Source organism: Camarhynchus parvulus, chromosome 1A, assembly GCF_901933205.1.
Source record: "Camarhynchus parvulus chromosome 1A, STF_HiC, whole genome shotgun sequence".
NCBI classification, from domain to species: domain Eukaryota; kingdom Metazoa; phylum Chordata; class Aves; order Passeriformes; family Thraupidae; genus Camarhynchus; species Camarhynchus parvulus.
Window position 1 is genome coordinate 22,997,699 of NC_044586.1, and position 19,086 is coordinate 23,016,784.

The window sequence follows — 19,086 nt, forward strand, 5'->3', positions numbered from 1 at the left end:
TTTGAAATCAGACAGTGGGCTCAAAAGTTTATTAGGGACATGGACAGACAGGCAGACAGGCGCAGACACCATGACCATGTATGTCTCATTTCCATCAGAAATAAGGCTAAAAGAACTTACATGGAAATTAATTTTTAAATGAGACTTGATAGGCAGAGGAGTAGACCTTTGCAAAGTGTAATTTCAAATTTTAAGTGAATTTCATGCTAGGAAAAGCTATGGAAGACAGTCTGGAATACTAAAAGTATCTCTTTTACCTAAAGGAGAGGAGCAGCACAAGATGAGTTGTGGTGGCCCACCTGATCTTGTTTTTTTAAACTAACTCACACTGAGAGCAGGTGATTGCTTAGAGAGAGGAAAGAAAGAGCAGCTTCAGAAGCTCTGTCCCCTATAGTTTTTCTGCATGTGAGCACTTTGGGCTAATCACAGATGTAAACCACTGTAAAGGCCTCTGAATGTTTGTATTTCACCACTGCCTTTGACTTTGTTTGTATTTCACCACTGCCTTTGACTTTTTCCTTGTTTCCTTGCTCATTCCCTGCCAGCTCTGTCCCTGGGCTGCAGTGGGGAAGCTCTGCTGTTTATCCTTTGTGTGCAATCCACAGTGGGGCTGGAATCTTGATTAGGGCCCCTAGAAACGATCACACACCTCGCGCAAATTTTAAATTAACATTGCAGCCCCCATTCTCGAGTGCAATGTGTGTGACTATGTATTTATGCTCCCAGCCAGAGACTGGAAGCAGGGCTGTTTTACTCCTAGCTCTGACACCAGCCTGCTGGGCAGCCTCTGGGACATTGCTCTGTCATCTTCCCCTCTGTAAGCTGAGTACCCCACTCGCCCTGCTTTTCTGGAGTAGCTGAGTTGCCAGAGGATTCAGAGAGGGCTGGCTACCAGCTCTCTGCAGCCAACAGGCCACTGCCTGTGGCTGCCGTGGTGCACTGCCCACCTCCCTGGCCCCAGTTGTGTCTCCCTCTTCCTCAGGTGGCTGCCAAGTCTGAAAAAGGAGGGCTAAAAGTCTTAGAGTTTTGCATTTGCACCCCAAAATACACCTAGGGCCCAGGCCTGGTTCTCCTCCAAGGACTGCGGTCAGGATACTGATGCCAGCCATGACAGGATGTTGTCCTAAATCTGGATTCTTTCACCCAGTGGGGAAGCTGATCCATATACAGAGTTGAGATACTTGATTTTATTTCATGTCTGCGCAGAGATGGGCGCGAAGTGGTAAATCCACAAAGCAAGGAAGCGTATTTATACATACATACACAATGCACACATATGCAAGCATATTTATACAATCCTATTCAGGCAACATTTGCATAATGAATCTACATCACTACCTGGCTCAGCTACTACTGCCTTCTCTTTCCCCACCTCGGTTTAAAGGCACAGAGTATTCCAAATTCATGTGTTCACTGGGTGAAGGTGTTCCCTTGGAGGGGCGGTTTTCCCATTTCAATGCACCAAGTTCACTCTTAGGATACAATTTCACAAGTTAGTTAAAGATTTCTATCCCGCATCCCTCGAAGCCGGTTTAGGCCGCCACATAACCACCCTCTTCCCTTTATCTTACATGGCATCCCGCATCTCTTAGGTCAGGTTGTTCTCCTTTCCGCAGAAATTGTTCTCCCCGCAACTCGTGCCCCGGCCCCGGGGGTCACGCAGGAGCCTGGCAGAGGGGCCGGGCGGCGGGGACAGCCGTGTCCCCGGGGCCCGGGGAGCGGCCGCCCCACCCGTCGGGGCGGGCTCGGGCAGGCCAGGTGAGGCGGTCCCGGCCCTGCCTCTGCGAGCTCCCGCCGCAGCCTCCTGCCCTCGCTCCCGGCCGGCGCTGCGCTGGGGCTGCCGGCGGCATGGCGGAGTCCCAGGTGCTGCTGCTGGACGAGCTGCACGTCAACGAGAAGGTGACGGAGGCCCAGGCCCGCTTCTACTACAGCGAGGAGCAGCGCCGAGCCCTGGAGGCGCTGGTGACCCGCGGCGAGGCCGCGTACCGGGAGGCGCTGAGGAAGGAGCAGCTCCGTGACTTCCTCTCCGGCCGGGAGCTGCAGGACCTGAGGGGCGGCTGGCGGGGCTACGACGACCCCCGGGAGGGCGGCAAGGTGGCGCGGGGGCCCGGCGGCGAGACCCTCTCGCTGGCCTACTGGCCCGAGTGCTCGGACACCGAGGTGCCCCCGCTGGACTTGGGCTGGACCGACAAGACGTTCTACCGCGGCATCAGCCGGGTGTCCCTCTTCACGCACCCGCGCAAGGAGGAGAGCGCGCCGCACCTGAAGGAGGTGGTGCGGGACATGATCCAGCAGGCGCAGAAGGTACGGAGCGGCCCTCGACGGGCCGGGCCAGCCCTGCCGCCCTCACCGGGCCGAGGGTCTGGCTCGGGGCATTGGGGTGGAAGGCGGGCGAGAGCCCTATGGCCGTCGTCCATCAGGCAGGGCTTTCCCTGCGCCTCGTTGCCAGTCGTGTTACGCTTTGCCAAAGGTAATGCCTGTGATGAGGTCAAACCTCTGCGCACCCTCTCCACCTCCCCTCAGCTGGGGTTCTGTACCCGTGGTTCGCCTTGTCCTGTCCCGGCCTCATGCCCGGGTTCAGAGGAAGACAAGTCGTGATGCTGCTACAGCCACCCCTACCTGGTGTGTGCGGGTGTCCCTAGTTAAAGACAGGGCAGCGTGTTCCTTATGGGATGGTGTTTTTTGGGTTTATTTTTTGTGATTTCAACACCGTCCAGCCCGAACTGCAAGTAGACAAAGTGCAGACAAATATAAGGCTGCTTCTCCCGTTTATCTTTCCCTGGAAATGACTGCTGGTGGTGACAGGGCACCTCTGGCAAGGAAGCAAACCAGGCACGATGCTTCAAGAGCTTGCTTTGAACAGGTGGGGGCAATCACGAGGTTTTTCGTCACCCACCCCGGATGTGGGTGAAGTTCCCGGGGAAGACCACCCAGGAAAAGATCTCCGTCAGAGCTGACACACCCCTTGGGTAAAGGGGAGAACAGCGTAAGAAACTTCATTCCTGCGCTTAGTTTTGCAGCTTTCTGGTTTTTCTGCTTTATAATTCAGCAGTCATTTCCTCCTCCACCTGTTCCCCTCTGCCGGCACACACTATATGCATCGCTTTTACAGACTTGTTCAAACCGAATCTGCCGGGAAACACAGAAAACTTTCCAGAGAGGCATTAATCTGGTGGGTGATCTTCTCAGCTCCCTGCTCTCAGAAATTGTGCACACCCTGTAATTCTGTTCAGTGACTGGTGTGATCAGTCACTTAGAAGATGTAAAATCCTTACACTCTGATGTAGTGCAACTTCACCTCCTCCTTGCACTGCTACAAAGGCTTCTAGAGACTGTTCAAGAACTGGGAAAGTTTGTTTCTTTCCATAGCTGTGCCTGGCACCTAGAAATAATTAATTCCTTTGTAGATTTTTATTTTTTCACTGACTGGACAAACTGTGCCCCTCCCAGCCTGAAGCTGGTTTCATGTTTAACAGCCATTTGAGTGTTTAATGGTCCTTTTCATAGATAACCATGCCTATTGTGTTCAGCTGAGCTCACCCTGGCAAAAAATACTCCAGGTAGCAGCTTTTGTAGTCAGCAAATGAGAGTGGGGGATTGTTTGGTTTGTTTTTTTCTGAGAGGGGGTCTAAACAGATACTGGTAATATGTGGCACAAGTCTGTGGGTGGCTTATCATGAGTATTTTACAAACATATGTTAATTAAGCTACCAAGCTGCAATGAGATTAGCAAGCATTAACTTGCCAATCTTAAAATTCCTGTGAAGAGCTAGGCACACCTATGGGCCCTACAGATAAGTTTATTATCCATAGGATTGGAAGAGAAATGGGGAAAACCTCTTGCAGGGGTAGACACTCATGCTCTGACTTGCTGTGCTTGGGAATGCTCCTAGCTGTGACAGGGGTTTGAGATGGCAAACACAACAGCAGGTGTTGCCCATGGGAAGTTTTGACTGCTGTTCTCAGTGGTCCCCAGTGTTGGAAAGAAGCCTGGACTGACCCAGGGCCCCACAGCCTGGAGGGAGCCATCCCTTCACATTGCAAAGCCGGTACAGACAATTAATGGTTTGTCCAGGATGGGGTGTAATTTCTGCAGTTGTTACACTCATTGCAAATGGTGGGGATGGAGAGAAAAGAAATTCCTGCTTCTGCTGTCCATTCCCTATGTGGATGTTCTTACTTCAAATGAATATTATTTGGCATTCTTTCTCCTAAATAGCTCATCCATACCACTGTGTGTGGGGGGGAGAGGGAGCATAACAGGCCTGAGTTAATGCATGAACTGTTCATGCCTTTATTTATGATTTGCCTGTATATGGGGTTGTTCAGAAACAAAGTGGTACAAGTTTGCTGTATTTTAATTTTTAGAGATTCTGGTAACATCCCTGTTACATTCCTGCTGGGAAGGGAGAACCAAGGCAGGACCTGAAATCCTGCCTGGTAGAAGTTACTGTGGGACTTAGTATGATGTAGCTCCAGCACAGTTCACCTCCATCAGGAACTTACATGTTAATGATGAGCATAAATACAATGTCAGCTCTTTTTTCTTTCTCTAACAAAGGGAAGCTGGTGTAAGCACTGTTGACAGAAGGAGCCTGACAGAGCAGATGTATTGGTTGTTGTTGGCCGTACAAGCAGGGACTCAGCAGAGATTCAGCAGATGCAGTGAGGAATGTTTACTGTGGCATCAGTTTCCCAAAAGCCATTTGTTCAAGGGCATTTTTCACAGGAAAGAAGCCTCTGGGGAGAATTATTCCCTCTTCCTTAGGGGGCTCCTGCAAGAGAGCTGCACCTTTTCCAAGCATCAAGTGGAGGAAGTCCTACAGTGTGATTCAGCATTTAGCTCCATTCACACCTGTATATGCTATCCCCAGCCCAGATGGGCTTATTGCTGTGATTCCCAGCACCTGGGAAATTAAAATTTAGACAACTCTATTCCCAGGATACTGTCAGCCTGGCAGCTCTGACCTGGCAAACTGATGTTATGCAGAGGGACTAGAAAAACATTAGTTTCCTCCATTGATAATCTTTATAATGTTGAGAAGAATAACTCCGGCAGAAAAATTAATTGGTATTTCTAATGGTGTAAAAGATACATGTTTTGTCTTTCTCTCCCTTTCTGTAAGATCAGCATTTAAGTTACTCATAACCTTCTTGGTTTTGTTGTTACTCATCCTAAAAATGTTCAGGCTTGTCTCTCACGTCAGTGAAACCTTTTGTTTTATGTAAAATCTATGCCTGGAAAGAAAGATTAGTTTTATACCAGAAAAAAAATACATGCAAAGAGAGGGAATGATCATTTTTCCTCCAAATTTTGAATACACTCCAGTCCCTTTCTGAGAAATGTGAGCCAAACAAATCATTCCTTGAGAAGCCAGCCCCGAGAGCAGGCTTTTCACAGGGATTTGGGGAAAAAAAAAAAAAGAAAATGGAATTTTTGTTTTCTACAGTATGTGTTGTGGCTGAGGATGTAGGCCTTGATTCCTCTGCACATTCACTCTTCCATTAGACACTTTAAGGTTAAGTGTTAAAGTTGTGTTTTCAGTGTTTTTTTTCAATCTATTTTCAGTGTACTTCATTTAAGTGAGTCCTTACAGAGACAATGGAAGTTTCTCAATACAGAGGAAAAACTAGGTATTTGGCTTTGGCATTCCTCAGGCTGCTGAAATAAGTAATTTTCGTCTGGAAGAAGGAGAACTCTCATAGACATTTACTAAGTTCCTTCCAAAGTGCAGCAGCTAACCCAGAAAATTACAATTATTGGTAGTGCTTGGGCATGTACCTCCCTGTACTTTTGTCTCCCTGTGGAGGCTTCTCCTCCATTAACTGGTATCAGTGCTCTCCTTTATTTTGCACCAGTGGGACGGGCCTTCCTTTCAGTTCCTAATATTTATTCAGTTGTCTGTCTACCATCTTCTTGTTTCCAGATTATTGCGGTGGTCATGGATGTGTTTACGGACCGGGACATCTTCCGCGATATCGTCGACGCAGCGTATAAGCGCTGGATCCCAGTCTACATCATCCTGGATGAGGAGGGTGTCAAGCTCTTCCTGGAAATGTGCAGATGCCTTGACCTCAGTGACTTGCAGATCCGGGTAAGGTATTCATTATAAACCATTATCTTCTGCAGGTCATTGGCCTTTTGCAGTTGGAGTGAATCTTGGAACTTGCTTGGACCAGCAAACACATCTCTTCCTCCGTACCGCAACACTAGAAATGGTGGAACACAGAGGGATAACAGTGTGGCTTGAAAATGCAGAAGGAAAGAAAAAGGAAAAATTTGGATTTTTTTGCCTTTCACCCAAGACAGGCATCTGTGTAGTTTCCTGGCTCTTGTGACCTAAAAATTCCTGTTTGGGGAGAAAATTATCAGAGAAAATTCCTATAGGTCTTCCATGTGAGGATTCAAACTAGAGTTCCAAGTAGCTCTTGGAGTTGTCTGCATGGATCCCTCTTATAGGACACATAAATTCTGTGAAAGCAAGACTTTCCTTCCCAACAGTGATCATCCAGGAGTGAAGGAGCTTGTAGTCCTCCTCTAGGACGACTTAAAGGAGAATTTAAGGGTTGAGGACCACAGCTGCTGCTCAGTCCCATACCAGAGTGTGCCTTCATACAGTGCATGCAGCACAGCAGAGTAGTCAGTCTAGCTTGGCTGGCAGAAGCAGCCTCAGAGGAATCTCACTACATTACATACAGACTGAAATCCTTTGTGTATTTCTTGTTAGTATTGTATTCTTTCCTTTTTCCCCCATCTTTTTAGTCACTGTTGCTACTACCAGACTTGTTCTAAATCCTGAAAAAAGTTGCTAGGTTGGAAACAACCTATGGGATGCCAGACTCACCCATTTGTGATCCAACTGTTCTGTACAGCGGCGGTGGAAAAAGTGCTTTTTGCCTGGAGGAGGGGTGGATTTTCCTTAAACACTCAATTAATAGTTAAAAAAACCCCAAAACACAAACAAAACTCAAAAAACTCTGAAGATTATAGAGTCTCATCTTAATCATTTTAGGAGAACCATCTTAAATCTGGATGAAAATTACCTGCATATATCTGAAGAGTTCTCCTGTGAACTACCACTCTGCTCTGAGTTTCATCAAAAAAGACATCCAGCTGAGAAGTTTTCCCTTTTTTTCCAAAACAGTGGTGGAAGTTCCTTCCCTCTGGTGTCTTTGAAAGCAAGACACAGACCTTATTATAACAGACGTGTTTCAAGTGCCAGTGGTATTGTGTCTCCTAAGCTTGTGATTCTTTGGTACATAACTGTGAAATCACAGCAGTAGTTCCATCTGCTCTGGTACCAGTTTCCCAGTACTTTTCTTACTGTGTCATCATGTACAGCAATGATGTCTTCAGTACTACAATATTTTAACTCCTGGATAGAGGGAATGAAAAGATGCCCTGGCATTTTAGAAAGAGTTGTGTTGCTATTGGAGAGGTGAGTTCCTTTCAGTCTGTTTTTTCTGTCTCTAAAGCAATCCCCTTCTGCTCATCCTCTTATCCTTCTACACAGGCTTGGCACTCCTAAACCAGTGATCCCAGTAATGTGCAACAGCAATGCCTAGGTCCTGCAGCAGTCTAGTTGTATGGCTCTCTCTAAGGAGGTGCAGTTTGAACTGATGCAATCAAAAGAAGGAGAAGATGTTTCTGTGTCCCTTCTGTGATTCCATTCTTTCATGGCAGTCCATGCTATGTTTTTCTTTAGACATCTTCAGCTAAAAATAGTACAAGCTGAGTTGAAGCAAGTCCACTAAGAAATTTTTAACATCTTTTGACCTAGTTGTTCACTATTCTGCAAAGTTGCAGCCCACAGATTGCTATCCTTCAAATTTTCCCCCTCTTTTCCCAGGTATCTCATAGTGGACCTTAAATGCCCCTGAAGGTTGTTATCTTTTTTTTTTTCCAGTATGGCTTAGGTGTTTTTTTAGTCTTGCTAAAGTTAATGGAGTTAATTCCTGTATATGATTCTATGGAATTTCTAGGGGGATTCTTCCTGGAATGGGGAGACAAGTCATTTGCCTCTCAAGGAAGATGTTCTCTTAGTATCTCACCCAGAGCTGCTTTGGACATGCCTATGCTGCTGCTTGGGTCAGTGGAGCAGAAACCATCATGTAGGGATTTCCCTGGCAACAGGCTTTGGATACCCAAGGAAGGTCCAGCAAGGTTAAGGTTTCCCCGTGAGGACTCCCCCCACCTCTTCCTCTTTGGTGTAATGTGCCAAGGGTTGAAGATCCAGATTTAAAGCAAGAAAGCAAACTGGGCCTCCAGTGTTGATCAGCAGAATAATTTTGTCCCACGTTGTTTGATTGCAGAGGGTACTGAAACTGCTGAGGAAACACTATCATTCACCCATTTCTTATCTACTGTATTTCTCCTGACATCTGCTTTGATGTCTGAGTTTCTTCTACAGATTTTTAGCAGCAGGGAAAATGTTTTCTCCATTTCGAATTACCATTTTGCTTTATTCTAGAAGATTTTTAACAGTTTTCACCAGACATAGTTTGCCAGCAAAGGAGTTGCATACTCTTCTTTCCTGCCCTTCTGCCCACCTTTCCTTTGGAATGCTTGTGTGAGGTACAGAGGATGGCTTTTTTTCTCAGGAAGTTGCAGCCATATGAAATATAACTCTTAGGTTTAGAGACAAGTTCTGATCCCAGGGGGAGAGAGATGATGCAGTGCCGTGAACTGCAGGGTCATAATGTTTATTCTGTCTTCTGTCACCACCAGATACTCATTTTGTTCTGTGTTTTCTGCCCTTTTGGTCCCATTGCCCTGTTCATCCAATGCAAAGTGAATGCTTCAACAGTCCTAATACAGGGAGGTTTACTGTTAACACTGGGTTTTACCCTTTGTCTATGTACAGCGATGGACATTTTCACAAAATTCCTGGCTATTGTATTCTTTTTGTAGAGATGGCAAGGTATCATGATCTGCTGACAGTCTCATGGGAGGGAAACTGCTGTAGGAAGACAGTGCCTCACCCTGCAAAGAGTAAAAGTTCTTAACCAACTCCAAGCATGAAATGAGAAAACCTCAATTTTTGTCTGAAGGCCAGAGTTCACCAGAAATGTATTTAAATTCAATCATCAGAACATTCATGGGTTGTTCATAAGAGCATGTCTTGTGTGTGTGAGTCATATGGCTTCCTGAACCTACAGGACATGGTTTGTCAGACTTCTGTTATGTTTGACACAAGAGTGTTCTACAGAGATCACAGTGAATCAGAGTTCTCATAGACACTGAATTCATAGCCCCTCTGAAATTCCTCTTTTTTCAGGACCTGAGGGTGAATGTTCTCACCAGATTTTAGATAGGTGGTTTTTGTCCTCATGTTTCTGTTAATCCCAACCACAGTAACAAGACACTCCTGCCCAACGACAGAGAATTCTCCTAGAGTTCACGCAAGCCCAGGGAATGATTTATCTGCAGGAAGTTCACCTTCACATTTATTTTTACATTCATTTTCCTGACATGTAAGAAGTTTCTCCTTTCACTTCAGAAAGTCTGAAAAGCTTCTGCCTAAGAAACTTTTGGAATTTCATTTCAGTATTTTATGGGTTTCGACATTGACTCCTATCTGAGATGAAGGAGGGGCAGAATGTGATGCGAAGCAGTGCTGTTGGTTTTTTAATGTTCTGCTGGAGTATTCTTCTAGAGTACTTGTGACTTTCTGAGAATGGGAGCTTGCAAGGCTCTCTTTTTGTAAAGACACAGATAATACTCAGTAATTATCTTGGCAGACCATGTCCCAGCTAGCTGCATTCCATCCTGTTCTACCTGAATACTTTCAAGTTACACTATTTTATGAATAACCATGCCCTCTCCAAAACTGTCCAGGGCAAACAGAGGATTTCCCAGTTCTAAGAAGGAAGGTACACATAGGATTCTCTGGTGGAAGCAGTTACAACACATCCCTTTAGGGTCTGTCTTGTGTATTCCCCCTTCTCAGCCCCAGTTTGTAAGCACCACGGCCTAGGTCTGTCAAGTCAGTCACAGCACTACTGACTTTCTAAATTGGGTCTGATTTAGCTTTCTGTGGATTCAGAGTGAGGTTTGAAAGTGTCACAATAAAGCAAGGAAGACCAGTTCCTTACTATTTGTATTAGGATGCTCTGTCAGGCTTGACTGTTACCAGTCATATTGAGTTGTAGCCAGGGAGATGTTAGTCACTGCTTGTGGTGAGGAGTGGTGCAAGTCTGTGGAAAGGAAATATAGAAATTTAATGCAGACTGCATCTCCCATAGGCCAGGATATTACAGAACAAACCTTAAGCAGGCTTCTGCAACAGTACAGATCTAGAGATGTCACTTCTATCTGGTGAGCTAACTGGTCCTCTACTCAAAATATTTGTTACTACTGTAACTCTAGTGCCCTCTGAAAATGTCTGCAATCTCACTTCATTTATATTTGTCTCTCCTCTTTTGTTATTGTGCAGTCTTTGGTACATGCACCCAGTCTCATTCTTCCTCTGTAGCTTGACTTAGCAGTCTACAAATGTTCCAAGATCCTTCAAGGCAGAAAATTGTATACAAATAACCTGTTAAGTGACTTGATGTTTATATGACTCTGTGCTTGTTTTCTGCATTTCAAGATGTATTAATGCACTTCTGTACCTATTTTATTCAAGGAGGTTTATGCGCTCAGCTGTTCAGTTCTATCCCCTCTGCGCCTTTCTAAGTGTTACATACAGCTCAGTTACTGCAGAAGTTCAAGTGTGCTTTCTTTCCACCAAAAGAAGGTGATAGAACATACAAGCACAATAAGATCCACGCTGTTATATGCTGGGAAACTTTCTGCTCACACAGGCTGATAATTCTTGATTCACAGGAATAGGTATCACATCAGAGCTGTTGACTGACTTCTTGTCTTGTGCAGTCAGCAAAGCGTGATTTGGCAAATCCCACATCCAACATTAATCAGCAAGGGAAAAAAATATTTCAGGTGATCAGCCAGCCAAATTCAAATGTTATTTTAATTACTGGAAAGGGCACCATTTCTCCTGTGCTCTGCCCAACCTGTCTTCAGCATCCCATACATATGACTCACTGCTAGGCCTTGGGCAAGCCACTTCATCTTTTTCTGTCTTAGGCTCCTCATCTTTAAAATGGGGTAATAATACTTTCAGCAGTGTTGGGAGCATTAATTAGCTAATGCCCACACAGGACTCCAGACAGATCAAGCAACAGCTGAATGCAAAACAGAGCTATCATCAGTTACTGTTAGTCAGAATTTGTATTTCCACTGCTGTGTTCTAGTGGGGGAAATAGCAGCAGTTTCAAAAGGCAGGAGTTGTATTCAGAAAAACAGCTTTTGAAAGAAATCTGCATTCTTTTAATCGCTCATTCCTGCATGCTGATTTCTATAACCTATCAGTATTTAAGCTGTTGGTGAGGTTTATAGTAATAAGACTTAGCTCTTTGTGGGATCTGAGGCTGTGCTAGCATTAGCCAAATCCTCCTGATTCTTCTGCTCTGCAGATGGGGAAGAATGAAGCTAAGGTGAATTGACTTTCCCAGAACATCACAGGGAGCAGTATCAGAACTGCAATTATGCCCGGGACTGTCTGACTCCCAGCACTGGATTTATGACTCCAGTTCACAGTGCCTTTTAGCTTTTCATTCTTAAGGAATCCTTACATAAAAATATGGTGGAATGAGGAAAATTGTCTGGATTTGTGTGTCAGAGTGACAAGATAATTTGCTCCAAACTTATACTGACATTCAATGTTTTTGGATTTGGGGAGAAGAGAGGGGGAATGTTTCATGTTAGACACTTTGGGCATTCAGCCTTGTGCAGCCAGGACCCATGAGCAGAGTAACACTCAGCCCAATGTGCAAATATATCCTTATAGTATGCACAGGTACTATTGTTGAAAATCATGTAACCCTAACTTTGTGGTTTTTCTGTGTCTGGTAGTGCTTTGTTTACTTGTAGGTTTGCTGACAAAAGCGTGTGAGATGTGAGGTTTGGGGAGAAGCATTCTCTTTTTAACTACTTCCATTCATTTTATGAAAAGATTCTCCTTCCTCATCTTCAGAAATTGTTCTTCGCTGATCTGTTCAGGACATTAGTAGAGACATTTATCTGAAAGCATTGTCTTGCCAGTGGCTAAAGTGAATACCTGAAGACGGCAGGCAGGGTTTTGATGATGCTGACCCCTTGGACAGCTATAAACTGTCCAAGATGGAGAGGAGTGATCTGTGTAGACAGGGGATGACAACAGGACTTACAGCACTATGCTTTCCTTTGGCAGCCCTTCTGGTGGCTGATACAAAATGAGCTGTAGTCCCAGAAGTAGTGAGGCAATGTAAATGACATCTTAACACTTGGAGCTGGCAATTATGTAATTTTCTGCCCTATTTATTGTGACGTTTTGTCTTTTCACCTCCCTGTTAGAATGTCCGCATACGCTCTGTGACAGGAGTTGGGTTCTACATGCCATCAGGGAAGATCAAAGGCACACTGGCATCCCGATTCCTGATGGTGGATGGTGAAAAGGTGGCCACTGGATCATACAGGTGGGTTGCTCTTGTTTAAGGCATTAAGGCACTTATTTGAAGAATGGTCATTATTTTGCTTGAGAGTCTTCTTCACTTGTCACCCCCTTTCTATCCCAGCTTCTGTAATCTGTGTGGCACCTGTAGAAACTGGAGTGGGACAACAGAGAAGGTGGCATAGAGCCCTTCTTCAGAGAATGGAACATACCCATGCTGGCAGACCTTTTCAGAGGGCTAGAGGCAGTTCCACACTGCATCAGGAAGGGGTCTGCAAGGAACTCCCCACCAGTCTCTGTACTCAGTTCTCTTCACTGAGGTTTTCAGTCCAGAAATTCCAGTTGATTCAGTGCTGCTTTTATAAAAGGATCTTTCAGAGTTTCAGGGCCTTTTCTCCCAAATCTGGTCTATGTGTCTAAAGAAGAACAATAATGTTGTGTCATGTATCTATTGGGCCCATCTGGCTAAGAATATAAGGGCAAATGGCATAATGCTACATATTCCCCTGTAGTGTCTTAGGTTTTGTTAGGTGGGCTGGGTCAAGTATGCACCCCAAAATCTAATGTTGGTTCTGTTTCCTCCTCTTAGCTTCACATGGACTTCATCTCACATTGACAGAAACATCCTGCTAGTCTTGACAGGACAGCACGTGGAGATGTTTGACATTGAGTTTCGTGAGCTCTACGCCATCTCAGAGGAAGTTAATTTATACAAGGAACTGGACATTGCTAACCCGTTCCTCCTTGGAATTGGGAAGCCAGGCTTTCATTCCTCCACCGTGGCTCGGAAGTTCATTAACCCAAAGTATGGTTTAGTAGCAGGGGCAGCCCGTGGTGATATGATGCTCTGGGCTTCACGGCACAGGCAAGACCATCAGGGGAACATGGAAAAGGAGGAAACAAGTGAGTCAAAGAAACGGTTAAATCAGTTCCTGAATGACTTAGTCACATTGGAGCAAGTGTTCCCAGAAATAGATCCACCTCTGGAAAACTTGAACAAGCTGAATCGGAGCCCCCAGAAACTGTTGTCCCGGCTCCACATGGACCTGAAAAATAAATCCAAATCCAGAGAGTCCATTCGTGACATAAAGAAGGAAGATGCACAGGGCAATGCAAAGCAAGGGAAGCGGTTTGCCAGTGGGCTTTTCAGTCGCAAGGCCAAGCGCTCTCCAGGCTCAAGCATCGAGGCCAATTCTTTTGCCAGTGAAGGACATTCAGGAGAAGACCTTGGGAACATGAAACTGGAATATGAGAGGCTCAGCATTGGCCACGCTAGTGTTCGGAGCACTGGAGGTAACTCAGGTAAAACCTTTTACCAGCATACTCTGCTTTCTGTGTCCCTTGCTCTGAGCTTGGCTGATTGATGCAAACATACCCACTATAGGCACCTGTGAGTAGATCTTCTCGTTCTGAATCAAAATGAACAAGAACAAAGGGTAGAAGTTGTATCAAAAGATACAGGCAATATAAGTTGGAAGCAATTTAATGGCAGTCTTACTGTATGGTTGGTACTTCTCATGTGGATGTTTCTCATACTTTTGAGCAGCAAAGGGAGAGAAAGGTGAACATTGCCTTGTGTAAAACAGTGCTCAGTCCATGAAGTGCATTTGCCTAATAAACAGCAGCACTGTGTTCTCTATCGTAGTGGCTAGCAGGTCACAGACAGATATTCAGTGTAATCCCTTCCTTTTGTCATTAGAGTTTAGGCAGGTATATTTCCTGTGACAAATTCCTGGTGGAGAAAAGAGGAAAATGTGTTTATGTTGAGGTGAGGGCACAAGGATTGAAGGAACGGGTGCAAGTCTTTTTAATGTGCTCCTTTACCACCTTCTGAAATGAAGGAGAAGGTCATGAAAATAGAAGCTACAAAGAAGTAGGTCACTAGAGCTCAGCTTTTCTTTCTTTGCTAATGCATGATTGATATTTTCATTAAGTCCTTCGAAGGCTTCAGTCAGTTGAAGATACAAATGATAAAGATTTCTAATGGGTTATGGGTTCATAGCTACTCCCCAACATTTTACATGTTTTGTGAGATTGAAGTAAATCTTTGGACTATCCATCCTGGTTGTCTTCCTCTCAGTGAGCTGTTTTGAGTGTCAATACATCCTGCACCATCAGAAAAATAAACTAATTGCAAGGAGAAAATTTTTCCTCCACTTGTCTGGCCAGAGACCATTCTGTGCTCTGATGAATGCAAAATGCAGATGTAGAGAGACTGAATTCCTTTGCAGTTACTGTGATGTGAAATGGAAAGATGTTCTTTTGGTACCAAGAAGAAAAGCAAGGTATTGGGATGGTCAACAACAATGATTAATTAGGTTCCTGGAAATATTTCTGGCTAAATGAAGGACAGACTCAAAAATGCTAAATGAACACAAGAACAAGGAATTATAAGAAGGAATGGCTAACTTATTTAAGACTGTAGTAAATCCATTTTAGAATCTGCATTTGGGGAGGGAGAAGTAAACCCTGGTCTAAAGAGGTCCTCTCTCCAAGTAAGTCTTGAGCACAGACATTATGTGCTGGTGGGCCCTATTCCTCAAAGCCAGGAAAAGCAAAATCGGTGAGGACCTGTGGGGAGATGTATGGGCATTTCCACTCGCAGGAATGGAGCTGAGTGCTTGCACTACCCTCTAGTGACAGAAGGAGAGAATTGTGTCATCTCTGATTCATCAGCACTTTGCAGTATCAGAGATTCTCACTGTCACCTGTTTCAAAGCAGCCAGCCTGGCATTCCCACAATGTCCTGATGAAATCAGGCCCAGCTTAAGGCACGAGAGGTTGATGCCTTTGGCTGGACAGTGGGGCACTGCACCCCGCTGGGGCATTGCACCATCCAGGCAGCAGGGATGTCCCTGTTCCTCCTAAAACAGTGGATCTGTGCCAGACAGTCTGATGCTTGGTCTAGACCATTTCCACAAATACATTACCATGCTATTATGTTCAGGTTTTATTTATTGCCACTGTTAATTCCTGCAGACTGCCAACTCTTTCAGTAAGGGGGAAGGAAGAATTGAGAACAGGTCCAGGGAAGATGCTGAGGTCCAGCACGCCAGTCTTCCCCCTGTGCTTTTTCTGACCTGGTAAATCTTTCCAGTGAGTCCTTGCTAGTATTTTTGGTTTATGTAAATTGAGAATGCCTGTTCATGGTGACAGTGGCAGACTCCATAGCTTTTGAAGTAGGGTGTAAGTAGACTTTGTCCATCTGTTGTCATCAGAGGCTGAAGGAAGATCATGGATTGTGAGTTGCTTTTGAAATAAATCACCTTCTTGTGAGAGAACACTTCTCTAGTCTAATAGTCCCAAAGTGGCATATGAACGGAGATGGTAGAGGGCACATTAGATAGATGGAGACTCATGAGGAACAGAAAAGGATTTAATAAAAAATTCTTAAACACATCCATGGAATAGAGTCCCAGCCTCAGTATAAAGATAGGAGACACTTTGTTCTTGGGTAACTTTAGGGCTGACTTAGTTTTAAAAGTTTAAGTTGTCTTTGAGCAAAACTAGTAAAAACTGGTGCTGTGATATTCTGGGTGACAGGAGGGAGGTAAGAAGTGGAAATGAAAGAGAGGGTACTTGGTATGCAGGCAGGTTAGGATGCAATTATTCAGAGCTTCATGGTTTGAAATAGCTGCCCTTAGTTTTTGTAAAGATTAAACAGCACACTTCAGCCCCATGGGCCTGCCTGTGCACACATCCTCCAAAGTCACTATTAATTCTCTAGCACCACAGAGACACATCCCACCTTGCAAATGCATGGAGAGACCAGATCCACACCCGAGTAGCTCACAGAGTAGTTGAAAGACATTATTCAAGCAGGCTAAAAGTCAGATTCAGTCTTGTAGGAGCAAATGGTGATGAAGAGAATCTGAGCTGGGAAGGGAAATGATGGAAGTGTGTGCTGTGATGGAGTCTGAAAATCTGATGCAGCTTTTACAGGCTAGAAGAGGATTCCTATGAGTCAGAATTGGGAGTCTGGAAAATACAAGGGCTCCAGATTGAAAGTAATGTCCCAAACTAAGTATCTGAATTAACACCCTGAGGTGTTGTCCTAGCACATGGCAAGTTGTACATTGTCTTAAAAGGTTTTCTCAAACCACATCATGAAATTAACAGAACCCTTGGATTTCACTGTTGCCTGCTGAGGAACATAAGAGCAGCTCTGAACCTGACCAGAATCTTGTTAATTTTAAGCTGGTGCTGGGCAGACTGTGGTCAGCAGAGACAGTGACTTCTGTGTGCAGTTTCTGGGAAATACTGCAAAAGTCTGAAAGCTGTGTGCCTTCAGAAGGTGCAGACTTTTTGGTTAGTGTTCTCCTTTGGAAGAAGCAAAGTGGGCTTGCTCAGAAGGGTCTGCTGTCCTGAGGTGCTCCATGCATCAACTTCATTCCTCATGAGCAGTGGTTGCAAAATACACATACTTAGTAGAAGAATTTTGTGTTTCAGTTTTGTGTGCTTCTTACAACAAGAAATGGAATTTACGCTGGGCACTGCAAAGGCATTGAAATAGCTGCCTAGTTATCACCAGCGTTTTTCAGCCAAAGTGAGATCAAGGAAGGGTGCTAACTGGAATTTTCAGCCTCTTTTTTAAAGAGAAAGAGGGAAACATTGTTGGGTACATAAAAGGAGGATGTTTGCTCTAACTGTAGTGGGATATGTAGAAAAAGGTCAGAAGACAAGAGTAGAAAGTGACAAGAATAAAAGGGCTGGGAGTTGAAATTAAGCAGAGAAGCACAGACATCTTTCAAAAAAGCATGAGTGTCTTGAATGTGATACAGATAGGGAAGGAAAGAGGGGTGGGGAGGAGATAGGAGTAATGATAACACTAACATGCAGGATGTGTCAGAGAGGGACAGGTAGAATGAAATGCTACGGGGAGCTGTAGCGGGGAGGCAGTAGCACACAGAGCAGCCACAGAAGTGAGGACAGGGTGCAGTGCAACCTCCCAGGTGAACATCCAGAAGATGCAGTGTGGAAGAAAGTGGAGAGAAGGAGGGGGAGAAAAGAGAGCTCTTCTCTTCCCCATCACCTACAGGTAAGGACAGCATTGATCAAATACCCACAAGCAAGAGAGTGATATTAAAAATTATTTACTTGAAGTCCAATTCAGAGGCAGTGCCTGGGTTGAATGCTCCCTAAACTTAGCAAGGCTGAGACTTCTCAGTAGCATGTCACCATGACCTGTGCCAGTTTTCACTCTCTGTTTTCGCTCTGAGCTGGCATCTGGGTCCAAGTGCTTGGGAGATGCACATGTACCTTTCTTCTGTACAAATACATGAGTGGGGCCTGCCTGTGTTCAGAGTGATTCCAAGCCATGTGGCAGCCCCTGTCAGTCCCTGCTGCCCTGGGCCAGAGTCATGCAAGCTTTACTGAGCTCAGATGAGCTCCCTTACTTGCAAAAGCCTCTGAGCACACTTTTGTACAGTGCTTGAAACAGATGTCCTGGGGCATCCAGATCAACATCTGGCTGTAATGATGGACACCAGACAGAAGTGCAAGCATTGAAAGGTACAGATACTGGGAGCAGAAGAAATTCATAGAGTAAACAGTGAAAAAACCTAGGATTATAAAAAACTGGAGGCAGCATACTCTGCCACTTTAGTGAGAGACCTTGAGGCCTTGGGATTTGTCTTGCAAAGGCAGTGGTAGAAACACTGGCACTAGAGATGTTTGAAACAAAATGTGAAAAAAACCTCTGCTGAGAATGTGTGTGTGTATCAAATGAATGAGATGACCTTGGGTTTTCAGGGTTTTTTCCCATACGTCACTCTTTGGAAAACTTCTCACCCAAGGCATGACCAGACTATTTATCAGTGCCAGCTGGGACCTAATGAAGCTGGACTGGGTACAAGCCAAAGCCTAGAAATACTTCTCCAGTGGTTTTCTCTACAATATACTCTGCATTTGATCTTATTTTAATGTTTCTTCATTTCACTGCAGCAGAAAAAAAGCCATGAGAGAGTGCAGAATAATGTAGGTCTAACACAAGGTGTATAGTAAAAAATGAGAGTGAAGCATGAGTCCAAACTTTATCCAGGGCTTATTTACTTAACATTAACACTACTTTAACTTCTTTTCGTTCCAGGTAACCTGAATGCAAACTCCACTATGAGTGATAAAAACAAACAATCTACCTGTGTGTTATCTTGATTGGGAAGGATTGTCTGGAGAACTAAAGACTGAATCACAAGCTGGAACAGTAAATTCTTGATTGACTTTGAACCTACAGCCATATCCTCATGCAGTGATCTGCAAAGCCACTGCAGGTCCTGGATGCATCTGGCACCCCTGGCTAAAGCACATTTACTGGGTGATGAGCAGACTTTGGATAGTTGGTCCCTTAAATGAGGGTTAGTGATGAATGTATTAGTCCATATGTCTATGTGCACACATATTTTGTATATAAAAACAACTGTGATGACTGGTCTCAGAGCTTGCTCTGTGCCCAGAGAAATGCAGGAAATTTTCTGACTTACTTGTGCTGCTACTTCAGTCTGTCTGGCTGCAGACTTGGAATCACTGTGTTGCATTGTTTACTCTGCTGCACTGCACAAATGTATTGATCTGACTGGCTGTAAGGCTGAATCCA

At 44.8% G+C, this 19,086-nt stretch overlaps 1 protein-coding gene across 1 annotated transcript; it reads left to right on the forward strand.

Moving 5' to 3' along the window:
• The first annotated feature begins 1,755 nt into the window (after positions 1–1,755).
• On the forward strand, positions 1,756–18,876 carry FAM83F (family with sequence similarity 83 member F). The gene is made up of 5 exons (XM_030960549.1): positions 1,756–2,304; positions 5,928–6,095; positions 12,398–12,519; positions 13,084–13,796; positions 18,583–18,876. The coding sequence occupies exons 1-5, from the start codon at positions 1,849–1,851 to the stop codon at positions 18,645–18,647; spliced, it is 1,524 nt and encodes a 507-aa protein (XP_030816409.1). The 5' UTR covers positions 1,756–1,848; the 3' UTR covers positions 18,648–18,876.
• Positions 18,877–19,086: the final 210 nt, after the last annotated feature.

Coding starts and splice junctions, on each gene's coding strand:
- FAM83F (XM_030960549.1), top strand. CDS start 1,849: ATGGCGGAGTCCCAGGTGCTGCTGCTGGACGAGCTGCACGTCAACGAG. Junction 6,096..12,397: donor TCAGTGACTTGCAGATCCGG/GTAAGGTATTCA, acceptor CCTCCCTGTTAG/AATGTCCGCATACGCTCTGT. Junction 12,520..13,083: donor GTGGCCACTGGATCATACAG/GTGGGTTGCTCT, acceptor TCCTCCTCTTAG/CTTCACATGGACTTCATCTC.